Here is a 22,542-nt window from a genome sequence, read left to right as displayed (position 1 = left end):
AAAGACACAACAGATAATCAGAAGAAGGTGTAAAAATTGTCAGTTCAAAGGGAGAAACATATAAGGAGGCAACAACTTCCACAAATAAATCACACTGCAACTACTCTTCCATCTTACTTTTTTTTTCCGTTGCCTTTCATTTCTTCATTCCTTTGCTGAAATCAACATGGATGTGCTGGGATCATCAGTTTTGGAGGTCTTCTCAATTTTTTTCACATTCAGAGATAAACAGCAAAAATTCTGTCTTTGCTTTTTTCAAAAAAGGGTGGGAGACACTTTATTTCCCCCTGAAAGTTATTGTTTTACTGACAAAATCAGTAAATTTAATTAACAGCCAAAAAAAAATTAGCATACACAAATGTATGTGTAAGTATAACCTTACCTTAACTATAATGTATGCATAAACCCCAATTTTTTAAATTTCTTGGATCTAAAACTGTAGTTTTCAAGTGACATGTTATTATCATCTGCTCTTGTACATTGTGCTAGTATACAGCACACTTGTGTCAATGTTGATTTCTTCTTATGCAACTATTAAAGGCGTGAACTGTCTGTATTAGTTGACTGTTTACAACACAAAAATTCAAAGAAGTTGCATTTGGAACAGTCTCAGGAAGTTCAGCAGTTTTCAGTAAAATCTAAGAATTTTTTTCAACTTTGTTTAAAGCTAAAATAAATTTAACTGTATTAAATTGTATCCCACAGTGTGTATTATATAGTATGAGGACTGTTTGAATAATATTATCCTGTTAAAAGTGCACGTTGGAGGGTTTTTTTGTTGAATTACCTGTTAAGATAAAGGCTCTCCATGGCAAACTTAGTGCATCAAACAGGAAATGCTAAGTTTCTGGGACTCACAGAAAGCCTACAGCCACTGCAGAGGGGACGGCATAAACCAGAGTCTGAAGGTCTGCCAAAGAAAGTCCAAATCTTTTTCAGCACTGCACACTAATCTTATAAACTCTCCTGACCAGCTCCTAGATGTAGGAATTTGCTTCTGTTAAAGCTATAATTGATTTAATAAATGAAGATTTTTCATAACTAAACTTTTTGCACCACCATATAATCAGTTGATCTCATCATAAAAGAAATCTCTATTGTTTAAGCCTGGCTTCACAAATATTTTACAGCATACTGGATTCAACAGGAAGGATGCCCCAGGAGTTCTTTGACTTGAACTTGAGGTTAAAGAAACATGTCACATTTATTCTGGTATTTACCCACAAAGCCCATTTGAATTTGTTTTGAAGATAAAGGAATCTTGAAATATCTCTCAGAATCATTAGCTATATATTTTTCTACAAAATGTGCAAAACTGAAACAGCCTGTGTACCTACGTGTGTCAAATAACAATTATTCTCATGTTGTACAACCAAAAAGAAACATCACCGCAACTCCCCATTTCTCAATCTTAGACACAAATCCCAGAAAGGCTGAATAAAGGCGCCTCATGAAGTTTTTCCAAATAGGGAGGAAACAGAGTTGTACTGAACAGTCCAGTCTGGGTGGGAGTGGTTTAAAAACTGAATACGATTTGAGGTTGCTGTCCCTGTCCCTTGCACTGTCACCAGTCTGCCCAGCCTCTGTCTTCAAATCTTGCAAGTTTGAGAATTTTACCAGAGCTGTGAATAGGATACCAAATTCAGCAAAATTCACAGAACTAAAAGTCTAGCTTTTAAGAATACAGCCTTAGCATTTTTAAGTGACTATTCCCGTAATCGTAATTTTTTTCTTTTTTTTAGCTATAACTGAATATTGATACGGAATTTTTTTTATGACAAAAAATGTGACCTCTAAAGAAATGAGGGAGAGCAACAGAACAGCAAGAAGTCCAGCAGAGAAGACCAAAAACAGTACCAAAACCTCTCATTAAGGAAAGAGTAGCTTAATCCTGGTTTGAAATTAGTTTAGGAATTGATAAAAAGATTCTATAACAAAGACTTCAAATGCTACCAAAACCAGCTTGTTTCCATTCTGAATGTCTCTTTTTATTTGTAAAGACTGGCATTACAATTGAAAAGGACTCAAAATGGAGTAATGTACACATCATTGGTGTTTCATGATGTAACTGATGGAGTCCCTGAATGGATATTGCTTCAGCTTTGCTTTTAAAAAATAATTTAACAAGAAAATTTTCAACTCCACTATCGATCACAGGTGGCAGAAATGAAAGAAAGAAAAAAAAATAAACTAAAATTACTGTCAAATTCATAACATATATTCATATTGTTGGTTGATGACACTTGTTCCAGATGTACAATAAAGCCCACAACACTTTATTACTATGGATATAATTATTGTGAATGTTTTCTCATGTTGATCAACTCGTTTCTGAAGGTTGTTTTTTGATTGTTTTAAACTTGCATAATAAACATGCAATGAAACATTTCTTGTTAAAGTGTTTTTTGCAGCTGTCTTGTATTCATACAAAGATTTCATAAAGTAGCAGTGTTGTATCAGAGCATTACCAAAATAAGAGCAAAAAGCTAAAGAGGAAGGTAAATGTGAAATGAACTTGATGAGAATAACCTAATCTTGTCCTGAGACACTCCAGTCTTGTTAAAAAGATGTGCACAATCAAATCCCTTCCTCCCAAACCCACCAAAACCACAAAATAAATACTAAATTGGAAGGGAAGATATAAAGAAAAAAAAAATTATGTCATCATGCACTCATCTTCTGCATAGCTCAACCCACATATAGTAAGGCACTATTTCCCCACAACTTAGTGTCCACAACAATCTTTTTATGGTGCTCTGTGAACTATATATAGTTCCTTCCAGGATGATGAAATAAACAGACCAAATGAGTGTTGCTACCATGTCACCCCATGTGTGATCTTTTAGACAAGGGTATCATCTGGCAGTTTCAAAAATAAGCTGTCTCAAGTCTCTACTTGTGTGTGCATGTTATGTATAGGGACATCCTTTGTCTGTGCAAGTGGTTGGTTTGGTTCCAAAGTTGCTGTAATTTTTCATTGTTCTTTACTCCAGTGTCTTCAAAGCAAATACACAAGAAAATAAAAGTGCAGTTGGATCATTAAAAACAGAGCTTTGGTGCTCCAAAATGCACACAGCTTTGGGGATTTAAGAAATCTTTTAGACATTCCAAAAAGAGCTGGGAAATACATGGACATTTTTGTCCACAAATCCTCATTTTTGCTTAGTTGAGCTGGTCTTCATATTGTTTTCGGAAGCAATCACCAGCAGGGAAAAACTCCCAGCATCGTTCTTGATACATTTTCCAAACATATGATTCCTGAAAAAAACACAGTTAAAATTATTTAACTTGATTTAATGAGAAATCATCAACCATTACTTTTTTCCTCTTTTATTTATATATCAGTTCACTTTGATTCTGTGCATGCAAGGTTGTTGAACATCAATCTTCAAGAATCATGTTAATGATTTTGATTAGTTGAGAATAGCTTTTAGGTTTTTGTCACCTGGTCAAAAAGCACTATAGAAATGCACAGAAGAGAACCAGGTAGTTTATTTCTTTTTGCACATCAAGGAGCACTGTAATGCTCAACTGAAGTCGGCCACAAGACAGATAAGCAGGGCACATAGAATATTTTCCATCATAGAAATATGACTGAATTTCTGCATCAGTCATTTCAAAACATGCCTACAAAAATAAATAAAACAAAATGACCTTTATAGTCAGTATTTTCTGAGTCAGTTGCGTTCAGTATTTCTTCCTTTCTGATTATTTGTTTGGGTAGGGTCTCGAGACATTCCAAAGAATAATAAAGAATATGGCAGTTTATTCTATTTTAATCACACCAGTTAAATGTGGTTTTTATGATGAAAATTTCATGGTAGAAAAGACATACGTTACACCAGTTACAGAACCATAGAATTATTTAGGCTGGAAAAGATCTTTTAGATTATTGAATCCAACCATAAACTAGTGCCAAGTCTACCACTAAAGCATGTTCCTAGAAGTTATGTAGAATGAAGTATGCTCAATTTTCAAACTATCACCTATCACTATCACAATCACAGTATCAAAACTGAACAGTCAGTAGAAATCTGTCTTCAGCGAATACAGTAGGACATACTGCCAAGAAAACAGAAAGTGCATATAAAAAAGACCTTCAAAAATCTCAGTTAGCATGAAATTCTCATGACACATAAAATCTCGTACTGGACAAGGCTGAGATTTATGCAAAGAAGATGATTACAGCAGACATGTCAGAGTTCAGAAAGAGTAAACTACATAGATTTATAGCAAATCATCCTTCTGACACAAGTCTGTAGGATTATTTATGGGACACTATTCATTTCTTTTGTGTTTTGATCTGCAACACAGGAACATTTGCCTAGTCAGCTGAAAGACTATCACTAGGAAAGAAAAAGACTGTAAATGTCATACATTTATTAGTGACTTCTAGTATATTTAAAGAAAGTTGAAGGGCACACCAGAAACTTGAAAGAATGGAGAAGAACACAGTAGAAACCTCCAGAGAAAAGTTCACATATTTTTCATTTTAGATATACACACAAGTTCCCTCATATGGAATTATTCAGGACTGTAGACATAGAAGATCATACACAGAGGATAATAATAAAAGACAAAGACTATTAAAAGAAGGATCAAAAGAGAGAAATTAAGAGTGTTGCTTTCACAGAATACTTCAACGTTCTGTTTGTCATTACCTTTGTTAATAGTATTTATATTTTGTGGAAATAAAAATTTGAAAATATCACGTTCAGATACCAAAAAAGGAATAGAAATTGCTTCAGAATCGATAAGCCCTAACATAAAGCAACCAAAGTCTTCAGAATTACTTAGAATGAGAATTAGGTTCCATACCATATGGGGGCTATCCATCAGAAAAATCTTAGTTTTTCCAAGTCTGAATCATTTTTATTTTAGAATGAGCTGACATTAATAGAGTTGTTCAACCTACCTGTCCTGTATGCTCAGTTTCATCTTTGTTAATAAGATACATCAGAAAAAACCTACAAGCAAAGAAACAGCTATCAATAGAGTGTTTGGAAACATTAGGCAAGCCACAAGGAGATGGAAATTATTCAGCATGTACAGTGATAATGCTGTTCATGGACTTACAAGTTCCAGATTTTTATCAATGATAATATTCTGAGAAAGATTAAACATTTTCCTGTTGACATTCATCGTTCAATGAGTTGTATATTAATACGCATGATAGTCAGTTTGATTTACTGTAGTTAGCAACTCAGTTTAAATGAAGATTTTCTAAACTTTCTATTCCAAAACTTACAACGGACAACATTTTCTTGCCCATGAAAGCCCACTTGGCAGCAGACAGAAAATGGTCATTGGAAATTTCTTTCTTTACTCTTCCCACACTGAATAAAAAAAGCTGAATATATCTAAGAGATTTCTACTGCTGGAATTACAGGTTGGGAATATTTTAGTAGTGTACACAAGATCAACATGAGCAGAAAAGAATTTGCAATTTTTTAAAAAACAACATTCTGGAGGGTTTGAGCTGACATTCACTGGGTGATAATTTCAAAATTTCACTCGTAAGAGACATTCTCTCCAAACATATGTAAAAACATAAAATAGGATCATCCACAAAAAGAAAAAACCCAATTCCTCAGGCTGAGGCACTTTAAAGCAAATATGCTATAGTATACTATCTATTCAGTATTTATTAAATAGGAACAAAACCCTGTATGATAGTACTTCCAATGTATTTTGTTTGCACATTTTGTTTTTCAGGTGAAAGGTTTCTATAGCCATGTTTGACTTTGCAGTCTCCTTATTTTGTGCATATACAATGCCAGTTTAAAAACACAAAGACACAATCCATCCCCTGCTTCATACTGACAGCACTAGTATGAAATACACTCTGGCACTGGATTTTAATACACGAGAGGAACAGTATGATAAAGTGGTTGTAGACCTGATAATTGGCTTTATTTAGTTTAGGGGTCACTGGTGCTCTGCTTGGATTTTCCAAAGGTGAACCAAATGCCCTTGGTTGATCCCTCTCATCTCCAGCTCCTCATTACAGTTCCCCTACCTCCTTTTGTCCCTGGTTTCTCTTGGTCAGCCTCAGCACTCCACACAAAATATTTTGTCCAGTGCAAGTTCTTTTGTCTTACTGCTGTGTTTGTTCTCTCTTTCCATCATTCTCCAGGCCAGGCCGTACTGCTCCTCCATACCTTACACCCCTCATTCAATTTTACAATTTATGTGACCTCTGCAACCACATATCAAGTTAATTTTTACCTACAACCTCATACAAACCTCTTCTGCCACAACCAAGCTGGAAAGATATGAAACTTAATTAATTAATTCCTTTCTGTCACTACCCCAGGATAATACATTCAGAAAGTGCACACCAAAGCCGAATAGCACTGACTATTACTTATGCAAAAGAAGTAATCAGGTATCTGCAGAGGCTGCAAGGACCACGGGTTAGTGAGGAGTGCATTTTTAGTGTACTTACAAATAATTGGCCAAGTTGTGCTCCTGTAGTGTGTGTGTTTCAAAGCCATGAGGCACTGTATCAAAGTAGTCATTTCCTATTCCACAGATAAAGCACTTCGTCTAGAAGAAAGAACACAGAGCACCTCAACACTACATAAAACACCTGCCCTGCTTTCAAAAAAGGCAAAAAAAAGTAACAATTTTCTTGAAAATGGCAATGCAGCATATATATTATGTGCTGCACAAAAAGGCTTTTCTTTAAATGATTCAGACTGGATACCTCAGTAAAAACACATGAATAGCAGCTTAGCTACCATCAGAATAGCTTCTTACTGTTTAAAAAACCAAATCTTTGCCAGCTCTAAGTGAACAGGTATCAAGAGACAGAATGGCATACAATGATCACAGCTGACTTTTTTAATCTTAAGCAGTGCTTACTGTGACACAGGACAATATTTACCTCAATGCTTGTCCAGCTGAAACTGAATATGCTCCAAGTTCACATTACAAAGTGAAGCTGGTTTGCAACACTTTCCTGACTTCTTACACATATACTTCAATGACAGAATAGAAAATCACAAAGTACAAGATACTTTCACACATATATTAAGCAAAGAAAATTACATCTGAGATGAAATGCAACGTGACAGTGTTAACACTCTGCTTTAGAAACCTCTGGTTTGAGGATCCAAAAGATTTAAATAGCCACAGACATGCAATTCATTATAATTCACATTGCATGGTATCAGACCGTGTACAGAACTGTATTTTTCTCTTAGTTTGAAAAACCATCCACTAGCAAAATCATATTTTGACTGAAAACACATACTCGTAAAATCTGAAACTACATATGGTTCAGCAACTGAATGTTCTTACCTCCATGTCTTCCTTAACTTGCTCTTGCTGATCTCTTAACTCACCAAAAGCATCAATAATTAAACCTAGGGTTTAAGTTAAAATGATAGTTAATGTTCAATAACAATCATGACACAGAATATCTGGAAATCCAGGGATAACATATCTCTGATATGTTATCTCTAACATATCTAAAGAATATTAAAGGAGAATCTTTGCAGAAAGAATACACACCAATACACATTCTGAAGACAACAAAACTATGAACAAAAAAAAAAACAAGCCAAAGAAACACCAGCAACATGGCTGGCAGTACCATTTTGAATTATAAAATGGGACAAACAGACTTCTTTTTATTCCCAGTGCTCTAATCTTGACTTAGTACATTAAGATATACGTGGGTTTACAGTGGCCCAATAGAAAAAAAAAATACTGTACATTTAACAGAGATTAGATATTTATTACATGGCAGATGCAGAGAGGCTCAGAGCTCCATGCATCCTCTCTCAAGATGATTGTCATGTAGTATAAGGTTCCACTATTGGAGCTCTGACAAAAATAAGGGGTCATTTCAGGGAGATACGAAAGAAGAACAAAAAGAATCACAGACTCTATGGCTCACACTCTAAACTGCTTATAACCTTTCCTGCACTTACTCCAATACAAATCATATAACTCCACAGTGACTATTTACACTCCGGTACCCAAATCTGGACAGGTAAGGACTCTATTCTTCAGCCACTCATAAAATAAAGAAATGAACCACATGAGATATGCCAGCTCAGGGTATAAAAAAAATTCCACCTTCCCCAAGCCCTTTAAAAAAACCCTGTTGCTTGAATAAAAGTAATAAACAATTTACCAGAAGTTAAAAGTTGCCTTTTGAATTTCCTCGTAGTGAGGGAGAAAGCACCCTTACTGCTGTCAAAATTATCCTAAGTTATCTGTCAGCTGACAGAAAGCAATGAGGTATCAGTATTTATGACAGCAAGTGAACCCAGCAAAACTGTTCATCAATTTTTCAAAAACTGAGAAAATAATTCTGTTAACTTGTGTGAACTTTCATAAAAAATGACCTTTAGGGCATTCTTGACAATATTTTAAAGGTATAGAAGGGAAACAAACAGGGGGTTAAGTACTTCAGGTAATATCAATAAACATAACTAATGTAAACATAATTTTAAAAATCCTTTACATGCCAAAACACGTAATCCTTGACATGCCAAGGTATCCATTAGCCAGATTACAACAGTGAGAAACACTATCAATCACATAGTATCACTGAAATTCCAAAGCTAACTTTCCACTGTCATTAACCAGGCTGTACTAAAGCTGTTTCATATCAAGCACTTTTTTACTCTTATACATTGTTCAGATAAGGAAGCATCACACAAAAGAGCAATTTTATGTAAGAAAATATTTTACCACGTAAAGCTATGGTCCCAGTTTCACACCACTATTGCCAATCTGAAGATCTGCCAGATGGTCAAGAACTTATGACATTGGCAGAGGGAATAGTGACAGCAGTACTGATTTTGCCCATGAAAGCTCATGTAGGATGGGTTACACTGGTAAACAATTTGAAGTCTTGCCACAAGATTTCTATAGGAGGCTTTTAGAAAGAACAATGACAAGACAGAAACTGCAGTGACATCAGTATTCTTAGAGCAAAACATTTATTTTGTTTCTATTGATCCAGCTAGAGCCTGTTGATTTTACAGAGACCCAGAAGAGCAGTGTATGATGAGTCAGCCAGGTGTGATTTTCTTTATAAACCTATCCTTTGTGATCTGTCCTGCTGTTCTGTCTGAATCTTAGGTTTGTGATTACCACAGCACTGAGATCTTTGTACTGCTAAATAATGCTTTCGGCCCCACTGTGGATTACAAAAGCATACCTTGGATAATTGCTAGCAGGATGACAATCACAAAGAAGAAGAAAGTGATGTCAAAGATAATCCGATAGATTTCATACTCATCTCCTGCTGGATCTTCTATCTCATCACCAATGCCTCCTCCTGCACGTACTCCAACATACATATGAAACATGTAGCACTAGAAAAGAAAAAAACAAAGGGATAAAAAGGCTGTTTGCAGCTAAAAGCAAAAATATCCAGCGTTACAAATTCAGTAATAGGTAAAACTGGTCTATGGTCTAGGAACTATGACATGTCAAACCGTCTTTTTCTCTCCTTTGAGATTATGCATATTCCTGATGGGGGGAAATGCTACTGTGCAGCTGAAGCTGCAGTATTTCCTGTTCTGTAATTATGTAGCACTTCAGTAAGATCAAAAGTTCAACTACCAGAAGCTCAGCAGCACCCCATGATTCATGTAAAATCATTTCAGCAGTGTAAATAGGAAATATCATCCCCACCATAGCCATCTCCTTTTCCAATTTCTCAGCTCAAAAGTGAATGATTTTCCCTGTTTTTAGTGTTTCAAATTCACATTTAAAAATAAACAACCCTCCTCCTCAAGCCAAAATAAAACAAAACAAACCACAACCAAGCAAAACATCTTTGTGAATGCTTATGCAGAGAAATAGCCTGTTCTAATTATTGAAAGTATCTGAGAATAATACTGTGAAACTATGATATGAAAAGTGTTATACTAGGTCTGTCAGAACAGTAGCCTGGAATGCTGACAATACAAAATTTCCAGTTTTATCATGTTATAGTTTAATAGAAAATTATGGTATCACCCTCTAGAGGTCTAGAGCAGGCGACTGCTTTTTTTCTTTAAGCACCTTTGAAACTATAGGTCAAGGGTTCTCACTCATATCAAAAAATAGTGATGACAATAACTAACTCCTAAAACCTCACCATACAAAAAAAATCCATTCTTCTATTTCTATGCCACACTGTCCCCAAAATCCCTTCTGTAAGGAATTTATAAAGTACCATATAATTCTGAATGACCCTTGCCTGAAAAATCTAACAATTTCTAAAAGTATTTTATACTCCAAGACTAAAAGGTAATAATTAACTTAATGAGTGAATGCAGTGTTACTTATGTAAAAGGTTTTGGTTCTCTATTTCTAAAAAGTTATGTATATTAATTTTCTTTTCAATCCTATTTCAAGTCTTAGTGTTCTTACAAGGCACAACCCTGATTTTACAGCACATCACATGTTATTATAACTAATTCCTGTACAATATTATAGCCTTGTGGTATGAGTATTTTCAGAGAATTACAAAACAGGTCATATCAGATCACTTCATGAGATCTCTACTCCAATCAGGGCCCACTACAACCTCAGAAAAAAATGTTTTAGGCTTTATCCAAGTCAGTTAATTCATACAACTTCCTAAGGACTGAGACTGGAACAAACTCTCTGAGCAATGTGATCCTTTGGCTCCCCTCAGTCAGAACACATTTTTCCACTTTATGTCCACAGTCTCCTGCCATGCACTTCCTGTTAGGAGCTTGGATGGATATTCCCAATAATCTTTCTGCAGACACTGGGAACTCCTCTTACCCATCCTCTACCCTGAGAATTTCTCTTCTCTAAGCCAAACAAGCCCAGTTCCCTCCACTCTTCCCACAGCAAGTGCTCCAGCATCTGACAGTTTAACAGCCCTTCAGTGATTCACATTCCATTTTATCTGGTTTTGGTGCATTGAATGTCCCAAAACCTGACAAAAATAAACTACTCTAGTTTATCTAGTTTAGCTATTTAGTTTAGTTTATCTATTTTAGATATATCTATTTATTTTATCAAATAAATAGTTTATCTATAGCATACTGAAATACATTTACCATGATTTTTTACATTATTTTTTTTGAGAGATACTAAGAGCAATGCATCTTGGAAATTCTTTTTGGTTTAAACTCTACCAGTCATAACTCCAAAGTCTGTCATTGTCTTAGTTAGCACAAAATAATTTAAGACAGTTTTGAACACTGTAGTTACCAAACTGCCTATTAAAGATAACTACGGCAATTCATGCTAAGAGGAACCGATGGATTTCAAAGCTTAAATAAGACTTTAAGTATTTTCATTACCTATGAAAATGCTTGCCTATGAATGACCTGTTGAGTTTTGAGATTCAGAAGTGCTGCCCTTTAGCCAGCTCAGCTTCACAGCTTGTAGTTGTTTTGCATTTTTTGAACAGCTATAGCAAAGTACAGTACCACATTTCTTCTACTCCTTTATAGAGGAGGTTTTTGAGCATACACAAGATCTATCTATTTGTTGAGGATGTTCATCATATTTGTCCATTTGTTTTCAACTGCAATATTTCCTGCATGCTGGCTAATGATATTACTGTTACCAATTAACAAGAAGGTCAGGACAAAACCACAACAGTTTGAGGGAAAAAAAAAAACCCAAAAAACCAAACAACTAAAAACCAGAAAACAAAATAAGACTTACTGTTAGCATATCATCACATTTCATGTCTGGCATGTCACCATCTTCACTCTTGTTGTAGAACTTGCGGAAAAAATTGAATGCCACTACTGTATACAAGTATACCACTACTGCCAGTAATCCCACTGTTAGGACAAGCTGGAAGACAAGATTACAGAATGGGTGTAACACCACTATGGAATTGTGATTTATCTTTTCTTTAAAAAAAAAAAAATGAAACTGACAATAAACTGTATCTAGAAGCAGCAAGAAAACGTTTACTCTTTATATATTTTTGTAATACAGAGTAATATATCTGCATATTCTCACACAAAGATTGTGTATTTCCTTTCTTTTGATCAAACATAATTACAAAGACAAATTACACAGAAACATAATTACAAAGACAAATCTTATGGACAAATAAAAATAATCATTAATCCAATGATTAGAATCATATGGATTCCCCAAAATCAGATGGAAGATCTGAAAATTCACTACCTAATATAATATTACTATCATCTAGTACATAATTAGTTGAAATACAGTTATCTACTAATTTAATAGGAAAGCAACTTTATTTTTTACATATATGAAATTACATATAAAAAGAACCTTGTTCCTAATATTTTGATATCTTAGAAAAGCAGCAACAAGTAGTTCACTGCTCAACTGCAGCATCATTCCAATTTTGCTCTGAGCTTAATGGAAGCAGCTGGGAGGGAGCTTCAGTATTCTGTAAATTGACATCTCACTTGTGTAGCTCCTAGATTGAAAAAGTTCCTTATAAATAATGCCCCCTGCTTTCACAGGCACTTTTCTAAAACTTCAGGACTATTTTCAGAAGGGAGAATACCTTTGCTTACAAATCCCATTGTCTGGCTTCATCATCAACTCCAGTTCTCGAGCTCATGATGAAAGAACATTTCTGTTGTCAACCTGCAGAGCGCCTGACTCAAGTAGTGAAGAGATTTTTCCTGTCTACTCCTTAAGTAAAAAAACTGGAAAGAGGTGACAGTTGATACCTGTTTGCCATTGTGGGTAACTGATGACAGGATAGTTCGCAATGTCTTGAATCCCATTGCAATGTCAAGGAGATGAGCAGCAAAGAAAAAATTGTTGTAATGGCCAAGGACTGACATGGTCATGTACCACGCTAGGTAAAGGAAAGACTAACAGAAAAAAACAAGTACATTCAAAATAAAATTCATGGTTTTCATCTTACTTCAAGACAATAAGGAAAAGTAGAAATTTCTCAAACATGCTTTTCTTTAAATAGAAAAAAGTTCTTTTTAAAGAGAGAATTTTCTAGATATCATTGAGAATTTTCTATTCATGCAACAATATTAAATCCACAAACACAAAGTCAACAAGATATGGGCAAAATCAAGACATTCAGAATTTATACTATAAAAACTAATTTTGAAATTCCTAAACCCTTATTTGTAAATTTCTGCACTGTAAAAAAAAACTTATCAAAATTACTTTTAAAAATAATTTCTAAATAATTACATTAAGGTATTAATGCCCAAGGTTAGCTAATGACAATTACAGAACTGTGCAGGCAACAAAAGGAATTTTATAATTAAGTATATTTAAGTAACCATGAATGTTAATTTCATCTGATTCTCTAACAATTAATTTTTATTGAACTGAAATACAAGTATTTATAAGAGAAATTATACTCCATCCCTTAAAAAAATATTAGTCCCAAACAAACACTGTTTACAGATCATGCTGTCTCTAGACCTTGAGGCTTACTGTTTCCACTTTTCCTGAGTACCTTCAGATTACCCTTTCATTTTCCATCTGTCGTAGCTCCAAAATAATTTTTCCCCAATTGTTTTCCTTACCAGTAAATTAAGTAACTAGGCAAACAAATAATTGTAAGACTGAAAAATCATATGATGACTGAATTAAACTGCATTTTAACATTCTTGTTTATCTCTCCTAGTTTTTTTTTCTTTTAAGGAGTCCCTTTTTCAAATTACTGGAATAATTTGTATCATTCTGTTGCACATCTTACTATTGGTTTCAGTGATACAAATTTAGCAATTCAAGATATATTAACTATATTGATCTGACTGTGCTCTAGGAATATTCAAGTGTTAATAATATTTATGAACAACAGGAAAAATGGCATTTAGCATTTATAAAGTCAGTTTACTAATTCTACAGGGCTGTGCTTTCTTATTGCTTCTATTAAAGCTATCAGAAATAGGGCAGGAATTGACTGAGGTTCTATTAACTACTACCAATGTAACTGAAAATATTTTGACAATGTCTCTTTAAGCTTTCAAGAGTTTCTTCTTGTAGTAAAATAAATACAATCCAGAGTATTTCACACCTCTCATTGAAGCACTTTGCATTCATAAGCACTTAGTTCCTTTTAGAACATGAATATATACATATATGCATAAACTGAGAAACTTACATTATCAGTGAAAACAACTCCTAATTTCCACATCTGATACTTAACATCAATGGAATTTAGCCTGCAAAAGTTAAGAAAAAAAAGCATTTAATAGCAAAACACAACTGGAAAACATTAAACACAATCTGTAGGAAGTGCATTGTCACATAGCAGGAGTCAACAGCTGATCAACTTCTTCAAAAGCTGAAATACATTAGAACCTTGTTCTAATTCAGACTTTTACTCTGGAATGAATCTGGCAAGAAACAAAAAAGCAAAAATCAAATTAAAAAGCACTGTTTTGAATTCATCAGACCTAATGTTGATTGATTTTGAAAATTTTATCATGCATACAAGTGACATAAGCTGTCTTTAAAATCCACGGAGAAAAAAATATTTTATTTTCTTTTTAGTGCAACCCACCTAAGTCTGAATTAGCTAGTCAAAAAAGGTAACCGAATTTGCACCCTAAAATGCCAATTCTTTACCTTAGTCATTATAGCATACCTTGAGTGACACAATTGGATGACATTAAAGACAGACAAATTTAGATCAGATGAATCTCAGAGCTTGTTCAGAAAATTGACCCATTTTTCTAAGGATATAAGGAAAATCATTAATGAAAACAGGATCATTCTTACCAGTTAATGAGTTTTGACATAGGTACTTAGGAAAATCTTCTCTTAATGTTACTTTTTTAAAAGCAGAAAGCATCTCATCAGATAAAAAACATATCTTTATTAACTGCTAAATAGGTAGGAAATACCCTTTTTATTGCACTGTGTCAAAATTTTGTGCCAGGCACTGAACCACATCAGCAGGTGATACTTCATGAAGAATGGTGCCCCTTGACTGTTGGAGAATTTTGCTCAGACATGGTTTGAAGGCAAAAAGGCCATGAAAATATACAGCTGATGGAAAAGTAAAAGGCTGCTGTAAGCAGCTAATTCTCACAGCCTGTTTCTGTAAACAACAAAAGTTCTCAGACATGTTTATGTAAACAGCAGAAGTTCTCAGGTTGTTTTTAGTAACAAGTAAATCTTGTCCTTGGATAAGTTTTGGGAAAGCAAAAGCTGACAAACATGGAGGCCTTGAGAACTTTCATATCAGGGTGAGAACACAAATCTTGGTTTCAATAACAAACCACAGGTATTGAAAACAAAGGGAGGGGTTGGTGTGTAATCTGTGACCTATGGTGAGCTCGGATTTTGTAATATGTATAAGCTTAATTAACACCACTATAAAAGTGTGTGAGTGAGATCAATAAATTGGAGTCAATGCTCATCAACAAAGATGGGTCGTCTGCCTTGGCTTTCAACACTTGACCATTACAAAAAAGAAACCATTGAACCAAAGCAAAACAATGAGTTATAGGGTGTCTGTCAGCTTTCCATGTGTCTTGAATACAGAGCATAGAACAGATTATTTTGAGGTATCCTTCACAAAGCCTCTGCAAGGATCCACTAGGCTTAAGATTCCCAAGTAAATAATCAAAGGAGGAGTTATTTTACATTAGCATCCATAAGGGGAAAGGTTTGAAACTGAGATTCCTTTGTGTGCATCAAAGGAACAGGCTGAGAATTGGGACATTAACAGTGACTGTGCCTGCCTCTCAACCACAACGGCTGATGTCCCCACCCACCTGCAGATATAGACTTCTACTCAGACTAACAGGCACATCCACACTTTTGTAAATCCTATAGCGTCATCATAGCAAGTACAAATCTTGAGACTTCAGGTGAAAAAACTACTGCAAGTGAAAGTCCTTACTTTTTCACTAGCCATTACAGGCAAGAGATATACTGTCACTTGAGGAAAAAGTCTTCTATTTTTCCAGGAACAATTCTGCTCTCTGAGAAACTACAATATTAAAAAAGGGGTTACACTCTCCAGAATATTTTGAAAGCCTAGGTCACTAGTTCTCATTGAAAGGAAGAGCAAGACCTTTTAAATTCTTCCACATTCTGAGGCCAACTGCATTCATTGTTCATACACTTCATATTTAGGATATGGTTTCCCACCAACCTATAAAAATTTCAGATCTTCCAGGAGAAAATTATTTACAATTTCTCTATTCGTGAAAGTGGAAGACACATTCTTCCATGAGAGCATTTGACAGAAGCCCTAATTATTTTCCAATTTAGCCTTATGTCAAAGTTTGCTGCAGATGCTTAAGGCTTATCCACCTCTTCTATTGACTCTGACTAAACTAATGATCCCAGAAACAACAGCAGTTAGAAAGGTAAAGGGAAATAAAAATAGCACCTCTGAAAATTAACTTTCATGTTTGTCTTCCACATTATTTTCTCAAATATTCTACATCCATGATGCATCTAATTTAACACCCTCCACCCAAAATGAGAAACAAATTCAATGGAAAAACAGCAGCTCTGTCTCAATCTCAGCGTGAAAAATTTAATTCTTTACTGTCTAATCTGCAGGAAAGCTCCAACCACATCATCCTTCTAAGCTGGCTACAGTTAAATAATACTGCAACATATTTAAATAATTTAAATATTAAAATATTTATACATTTAAATAAATACACTTAAAAATATTCAAGGCTGCATCAACCAGCTGGATGGCTCTTGAAGAGTCAGTAAAATGCAGATTTTTTTAATGCAGTATATCACTGCAGAAGCTTTTGAAGCACGGCCACCTGCAAACAGGGTGCTTTAAGTCCCTAGCAAAAAGACAGATGCAAATCCCAGGCTATTTTTCCAAAGGAAAGAGAGAGAAAAAGTAGGAGCCAGGGGTCAAGGAGACTTGTTCAATTGCATTGAAGATGAAAATGCTGTTCAGTGCACTTCCCTCCTGTGTTGTGAGACACTGCTATCCAGTCTGTGCCACCTCCTCCTAGCACAGGCAGAAGCAGAAGCATCAGAGCTGAAACTTACACCAGGTTGCACCATTCTCTATTTTCTTCCCAAATTATTGCAGTAATGGATCAGTTCCAATGTTTTTTTCTACCTCTTTCTTCACTGCATGGTAAATACATGTCAAATTTGGAATCTGGAATATATGTAAGTTTTAGTAGCTTCATTTGTATTCACTTTTGAAACTGTTAAAAAGTGGATAAACATACCTTCCTGAAGAGTATATTTTTTTATGCGACTGTTTCTGCAAATTTTTATAATAGTTTTTTATTTTCCTGCAACATATCAATCTGTTATGAGTATGAAATGACTCCTCCAGGAAGAACAGGAAAGATGGATGAGGTCATAAATTTTTTTTACTGTATATAACATGGAGGAGATATTAGAGATGTTTAAAAAAAGCAGCATCCTTCAGACATGATTCCTAAATTAAATATTTTATCAGCCTTCTTCAACTGCTTTATTCTGGTCTGTTTTTTCAAGATTATTCACAGAAAAATTATTTAAATATTTTTCCCCTCATATGAGTATGAGCACACAGGGAAGGGAAAGTATTTTTTTTGTTTGTTTGTTTTTATACCAATAATAAAAGTAGTAGGTTTTTTCCTAAACTGAAGCATGGGTCCTACTGCAAATCCAGCAAGAGCAAAATAGCGTAGAAGACAGCAATCAGGAAAGTACTTCTGCCACAATATTAAATTTTATTTAGTACTGAAATGCCACAGAGTCCTTGAGCCTTCACACTGCATCTGGTTGATTGTTCAGACGGACTCCTGATTTATTAATATCCATCTTTTATAAAGATGGATAAAAGAGCCATCCTTACAAAATCAGCTCTTGCTTCAATGCACTTCTAATCTACCAGTACTCTCACTGCCTACTTCTCATAATTCTTGCACACCCATTGATAAAATGTTTTTAGAGAGAACTTGAAATAAACCCTTACATCAGAATCTCTGTAGCATTAAAATTCCATCTATTAAAATATGTTCTATCTAGTTAAATACCTTATTATAATGCAGAACTGGAAAAAACATTTTTTGCGGTCCTTTATAAAAGCTTGTTCGACAAAGAAGAGTTTACTACTCTGAATGTCTAGCAGCTTCTGCTTCTCTTCATTTCCGTCTCCCAAATGATATATAAATGCATAGTTTAGGGAAAACAAGTTATAAAAGGATGTGAAGATTAATCATCCAATTCCCAGATTTTATTGGTAACTAGCACGTAAATTTATTTGATCCTCTCCTTATAATCAGAACACACAGGGCCATTTTCGCCCATTCCTTCCAGCAGAGCTGAGCTGAGAACTTGAAGAGGAGATTCCAGCCCAGCTGTGATGACACTATCCCTAGAGTGGGAATGTGATGTGCTGCTGTGCACTAAACTAAACTAAATCTTCATACATAAAAAACCAGAGAAATCCTGCATAAACATTGTCTATAATTAAATAAATTTACTGTATCACACAATATAAGAATTGTTTTCTTATGCAAATATACGTGAGCAACAGATGTTCTGTCTGAATGACAAACCTTGAATGCTTGATTTTAACTTACAAAAAATCCTAACAAAATTAAAAATAAAACGAAACAAACAAAAAACCCCAATCACAAACAAAGTGTAGGCAAATGCTTACACAGCAGAAAAGGAGCTATCCTTCTTTGGTTTCTTCTTTTCTCGAGCATCACTGAAATCAAGAGCAGCTTTGTCCATTCCTAGTAATTCGCTGATCCTGTCACGGCCATAGAACTCACCATATTTATCCATTACCTAAAGTTAGAAGGAATATTCAAAAATATTCATTAGTGGGGTAGATCAGTAGTTATTTGGCCTGGATCTGAAGACAAGAGGTTTAACATATAATGAGCCTGAAAACAGTGCATCATGATTATGAATGACATTGTGATCAAAAGATCTTGAACACAGATTGAACACAGAGTTGTGGCAAAAAACAATTTTCATTGAATTCAAACTAGACCCTATCTCTTTCTAACAAAATTTAATGTGTTTCATAAGTAATTTTCCTGGAAATAAATATTTACTTGCTTTCATTCTGACTGAACACACATCTCCTTCCTAAATATTATCTGTCTTCTCATTTCAAAAAGAATAGTCAAATACAATTTTTTTAATAAAAAGATCATAACTCAGTGACTCCTGTAGGTGAACACGTATTTTGCCACCTTTCTAATAGGAAAGGCTTTAAATATTTCTTGGTATTTTTTCAGATTTTTAGAGAAGCTTTTTTTGTAGCATGCCTGGAAACACTGCTTCATTATATGTATTATTTTGTAGACTAGGGTTTAAAATACAAATATATATAAAAGAAGACATTCATTGCAAATAGTATATTTGAAGACAGTTAAATCACACAGTGCAGTTCCTCAGTCAAAGCTAAAGTCTTCCACACAACTTAAACCATACTCCTTTCCTCTTGATTTGAGCCTTCCTTGACCATCTACAGTGACAAAACCAATGCAGAATTGTATTTTCTTTCTCAAGAACTCTGTGAGAGCTAATGCTTCCCCTTTGCTTAGACAGATGTAGAAATCTCTACATAATAACCTAAAAGATTAAAAAAATTCAATACTAAAATGAGTGCACAATTCGAAGGATTTTTTTTGGTCAGGTTGACCCAAGACTTACAAAGCAGAAGAGCTAAAAGTATTAAAAAACATGTTTCCAAAATTATGATACAAGATTGGCATTAAATTGTGAAGTAGGGGTAAATCTCATCCAATAACATGCACACCCTCTTTTACAACTGTGACCAAACACACTAAAAGATTCTTTTTGCTGTAAGCTATTGTACAAGCATTAGATTTATTTCTTAAGAGCAAGCTGAGAAAACATTCAAAATAGCATTTCTAAGAATGCTGGAGCCTAGAGGACTACAGTGGCACAGGGGCAGGCAGGAACCCAAAATATGGATTCACAGTGAATGGATGCTCTGCCTGGTCCCTCCCAGGGCAGCCCCAGGAGAGCCTCAGACCCAAATCTGAACCCCATCAAAATGAGTCACTGGTAAAACTCTCCAGATCACTGGTCAGACTAAGAGGATTACTGCCAAGGGATGCATACACTATGCATCCCATAAATGGGATTTTATTGGATGTTACAGGGAGAACGTAAAGATGGAGAAAGGGATGGATTTAAGTGACTTGGGGAAAAATATCCTTGGGAAAATAGAGAGGTAAGGGACAAAAAAGGCCAACTAACTTCCCTACCAGGGAGTTAGAGGTGCCTGATTATGCCCTGTGCCTAAATATCTCAATTTGTCCTGTCTTCCTATTAATTAATTTTTAACCTGCTATTGGGTGAGGGACAACACCATTCTCTGTGTATGGAGGTGAATACATAAATACAGACAAGATATTTTACATAATTTCTATTATACATACAAGCACATACAAAATGCTTCACGTAATTTCATGAATGTATCTGAATTCCTGTTTTACACAAAATCTGTAAGTAGAAAAAGTTAGAAATATATAAAATAAATAGTTGTAAGAATGTGGTAAGGAATTCTGTGTGTTTCAAAATAGTAAATATCAAAATCTACACTGAATCAAAGTTATATTTCAAAGTGTAGTCCACATTCCTCGCAACATGAACAGAAATATGCACTAGAATTTTATTTTAACCTCATAAATCTCTTTAAAAAGAAGCCTTACCTTTCTTTTCACAAACTTGTCCCAGTAGTTATTTGGAAAAGACCTGAAAAACAGAGATAAACAAGATTACATTTTAGATAAATATATACCAATTCTGTTTCTATGAGTCTCTGTGTGGTGGCTGCCACCAGTCAGTCACTTGTGAACCCTCTGGAATGAAAGTTGCCAAATGGTGTTCAGCCTACCATGTAAATGTGAGAAGCACAGCAGAGCCAATGCCTGCACACAGGATTCTAGAGCAGCTACATCCCACACACAGCCCCACCTGGCAGAGAAACAGAGCTTTAAATATGTGATGCAAAGCACAGCTCACTTTTGAACTTACAGCAATGCACAACCATCATCACTCTCCTTGCCAAAACAAACCCATCCCTCTTCCTTTTTTTCTTTTCTGAAGAGAAATAATTTTAAGGCAAAAATTTGGGAATGCATAAGATTAAATAGTAAGAGTAAAAATGACAGTAAACATTAGCCTTGCAGGTGCCTGAAAATTTTGCATATCCTTGCTAGAAATATATCTCTAATAATTGTTTATTTTAGACAAGATGGATGATAAGTATGTAATTGGGGAAACAGAAAAGCAATTACTTACAGGGCTATAATGAGACAGAGTAAGTAAAAACTCACTGTGTGTTGATTACAAGTCTATCCCACTGTCCCTTAATATCATCCTCTGATGGTTGCTCAGTTATATATAGCCCATCAAATTCCAATTTCCTTGCCACTTCCTTTTCTCTCTTAAAAATAACCAGTGGAACCTGCAGTTGAAAGAAAATTACAGGAATTATATAAAATGCACTGATATGTCTGCAAACTTTAAGAAAAGCTGGTTGTTATGAAGAAACAAGTATCAAAACTGAACAAAGCAAAAACAGTACTTGAAAAAATTAAAAGACTTAACAATTCCCTAGAACACAGAAAATATACTGATACACTAGGGTCAGGTAATTCAGATTCATTAAACTGCAGTGTGCTAAACTGTCATAAAAGATGGTCAAAATACCTGAAGAGGGATCCTTCAAATAAAACAGTTTTTCAGTGCCATGAAAGGATTAGAGGTAGTCAAGTGAAAGAGACCTAAAATATCTTTTTTAATCCTTCAAAATTCTAGTTCCAAATATTATTTTGAGATGGTATTTTTTGATTTCATTTTGATACCCAGAGATGTTAGAGGCTCATTTTATTCGTTAAAGAATTTTTGAGGTTTCACAGTGGGAAACAAAGTGTTTTGTATAGAGACCAAAGACTGTAAGCAACGAAAAAGAATTGTCAGCAGCTGAGACACCTAGCCAGGCTTTATCTACAGCCCTCTTTCATCAGCTGGATGACTTCAAAAGTACATTTCAAGAAGGCAGATGTAAATAGCGGTCCAAATTGAGTGAATTTTCTTAAGAAATGTGGTAACCAAAAAAAGTAAACTTTTTACTTTATCCTACTCTTTCCCGGAGCTATTTCACAGATCCCAAAAATTCACCTACCTTGCATTATCCACCTTCACTGCGTAGTCAAGATTATTACTATTTCAGTATACTCATGGACATGAATACACTGAAATAGTAATAAGGAAAATCAAGACTACTCTAGCAATATGGTGATTACATTAGATACAATAAAAAAGAGTTCCAACACTATTTTCAGACAGCTAAATGAGAAAAATGTAATGGATTCATGCTAAGCAATATTTAGAGGCAAACCTAACACACACAGGCCTGCAGTTCAGAAAATTTTGGACTTAAAGATCTCCAAAATTGAGACTGAAAACATATTTGGACCATATTTTGGTTTCAGAATTGGAAATAAATCAATTAATTAAGATAAATACTGATAACAATATTTTTCCCTTCTAGTCAGAGAAAAGATGTTATCAAAAAAAGTAGCATAAAATGTCATAGTAGAAACAAACAAAAAATTATGAGGTGGGAGAAGGAAACATCTCAAAAAA

At 34.7% G+C, this 22,542-nt stretch overlaps 1 protein-coding gene across 4 annotated transcripts in view; it reads right to left on the bottom strand.

The window, feature by feature from the left end:
- Positions 1–1,963: 1,963 nt before the first annotated feature.
- RYR2 (ryanodine receptor 2) overlaps positions 1,964–22,542 on the bottom strand; it is a 379,393-nt gene continuing 358,814 nt past the window's right edge. For all 4 annotated transcript variants that reach the window (XM_058020341.1, XM_058020342.1, XM_058020343.1 and 1 more), the window contains 11 exons: positions 21,228–21,358; positions 20,601–20,643; positions 18,563–18,696; positions 14,072–14,132; positions 12,663–12,809; positions 11,662–11,796; positions 9,182–9,338; positions 7,306–7,370; positions 6,449–6,549; positions 4,916–4,967; positions 1,964–3,258 (listed from right to left, as the gene is read on the bottom strand). In XM_058020341.1, the coding sequence (XP_057876324.1) occupies positions 3,163–3,258; positions 4,916–4,967; positions 6,449–6,549; positions 7,306–7,370; positions 9,182–9,338; positions 11,662–11,796; positions 12,663–12,809; positions 14,072–14,132; positions 18,563–18,696; positions 20,601–20,643; positions 21,228–21,358 (1,122 nt within the window). In that variant the 3' untranslated portion in view covers positions 1,964–3,162. The remainder of the gene's footprint in view (positions 3,259–4,915; positions 4,968–6,448; positions 6,550–7,305; positions 7,371–9,181; positions 9,339–11,661; positions 11,797–12,662; positions 12,810–14,071; positions 14,133–18,562; positions 18,697–20,600; positions 20,644–21,227; positions 21,359–22,542) is intronic.

This window comes from Melospiza georgiana, chromosome 3 (assembly GCF_028018845.1).
Source record: "Melospiza georgiana isolate bMelGeo1 chromosome 3, bMelGeo1.pri, whole genome shotgun sequence".
Classification (NCBI taxonomy): Eukaryota; Metazoa; Chordata; class Aves; order Passeriformes; family Passerellidae; genus Melospiza; species Melospiza georgiana.
Note: the sequence above shows the minus strand (reverse complement) of the source record. Positions and strands in the feature narration are given on the sequence as shown.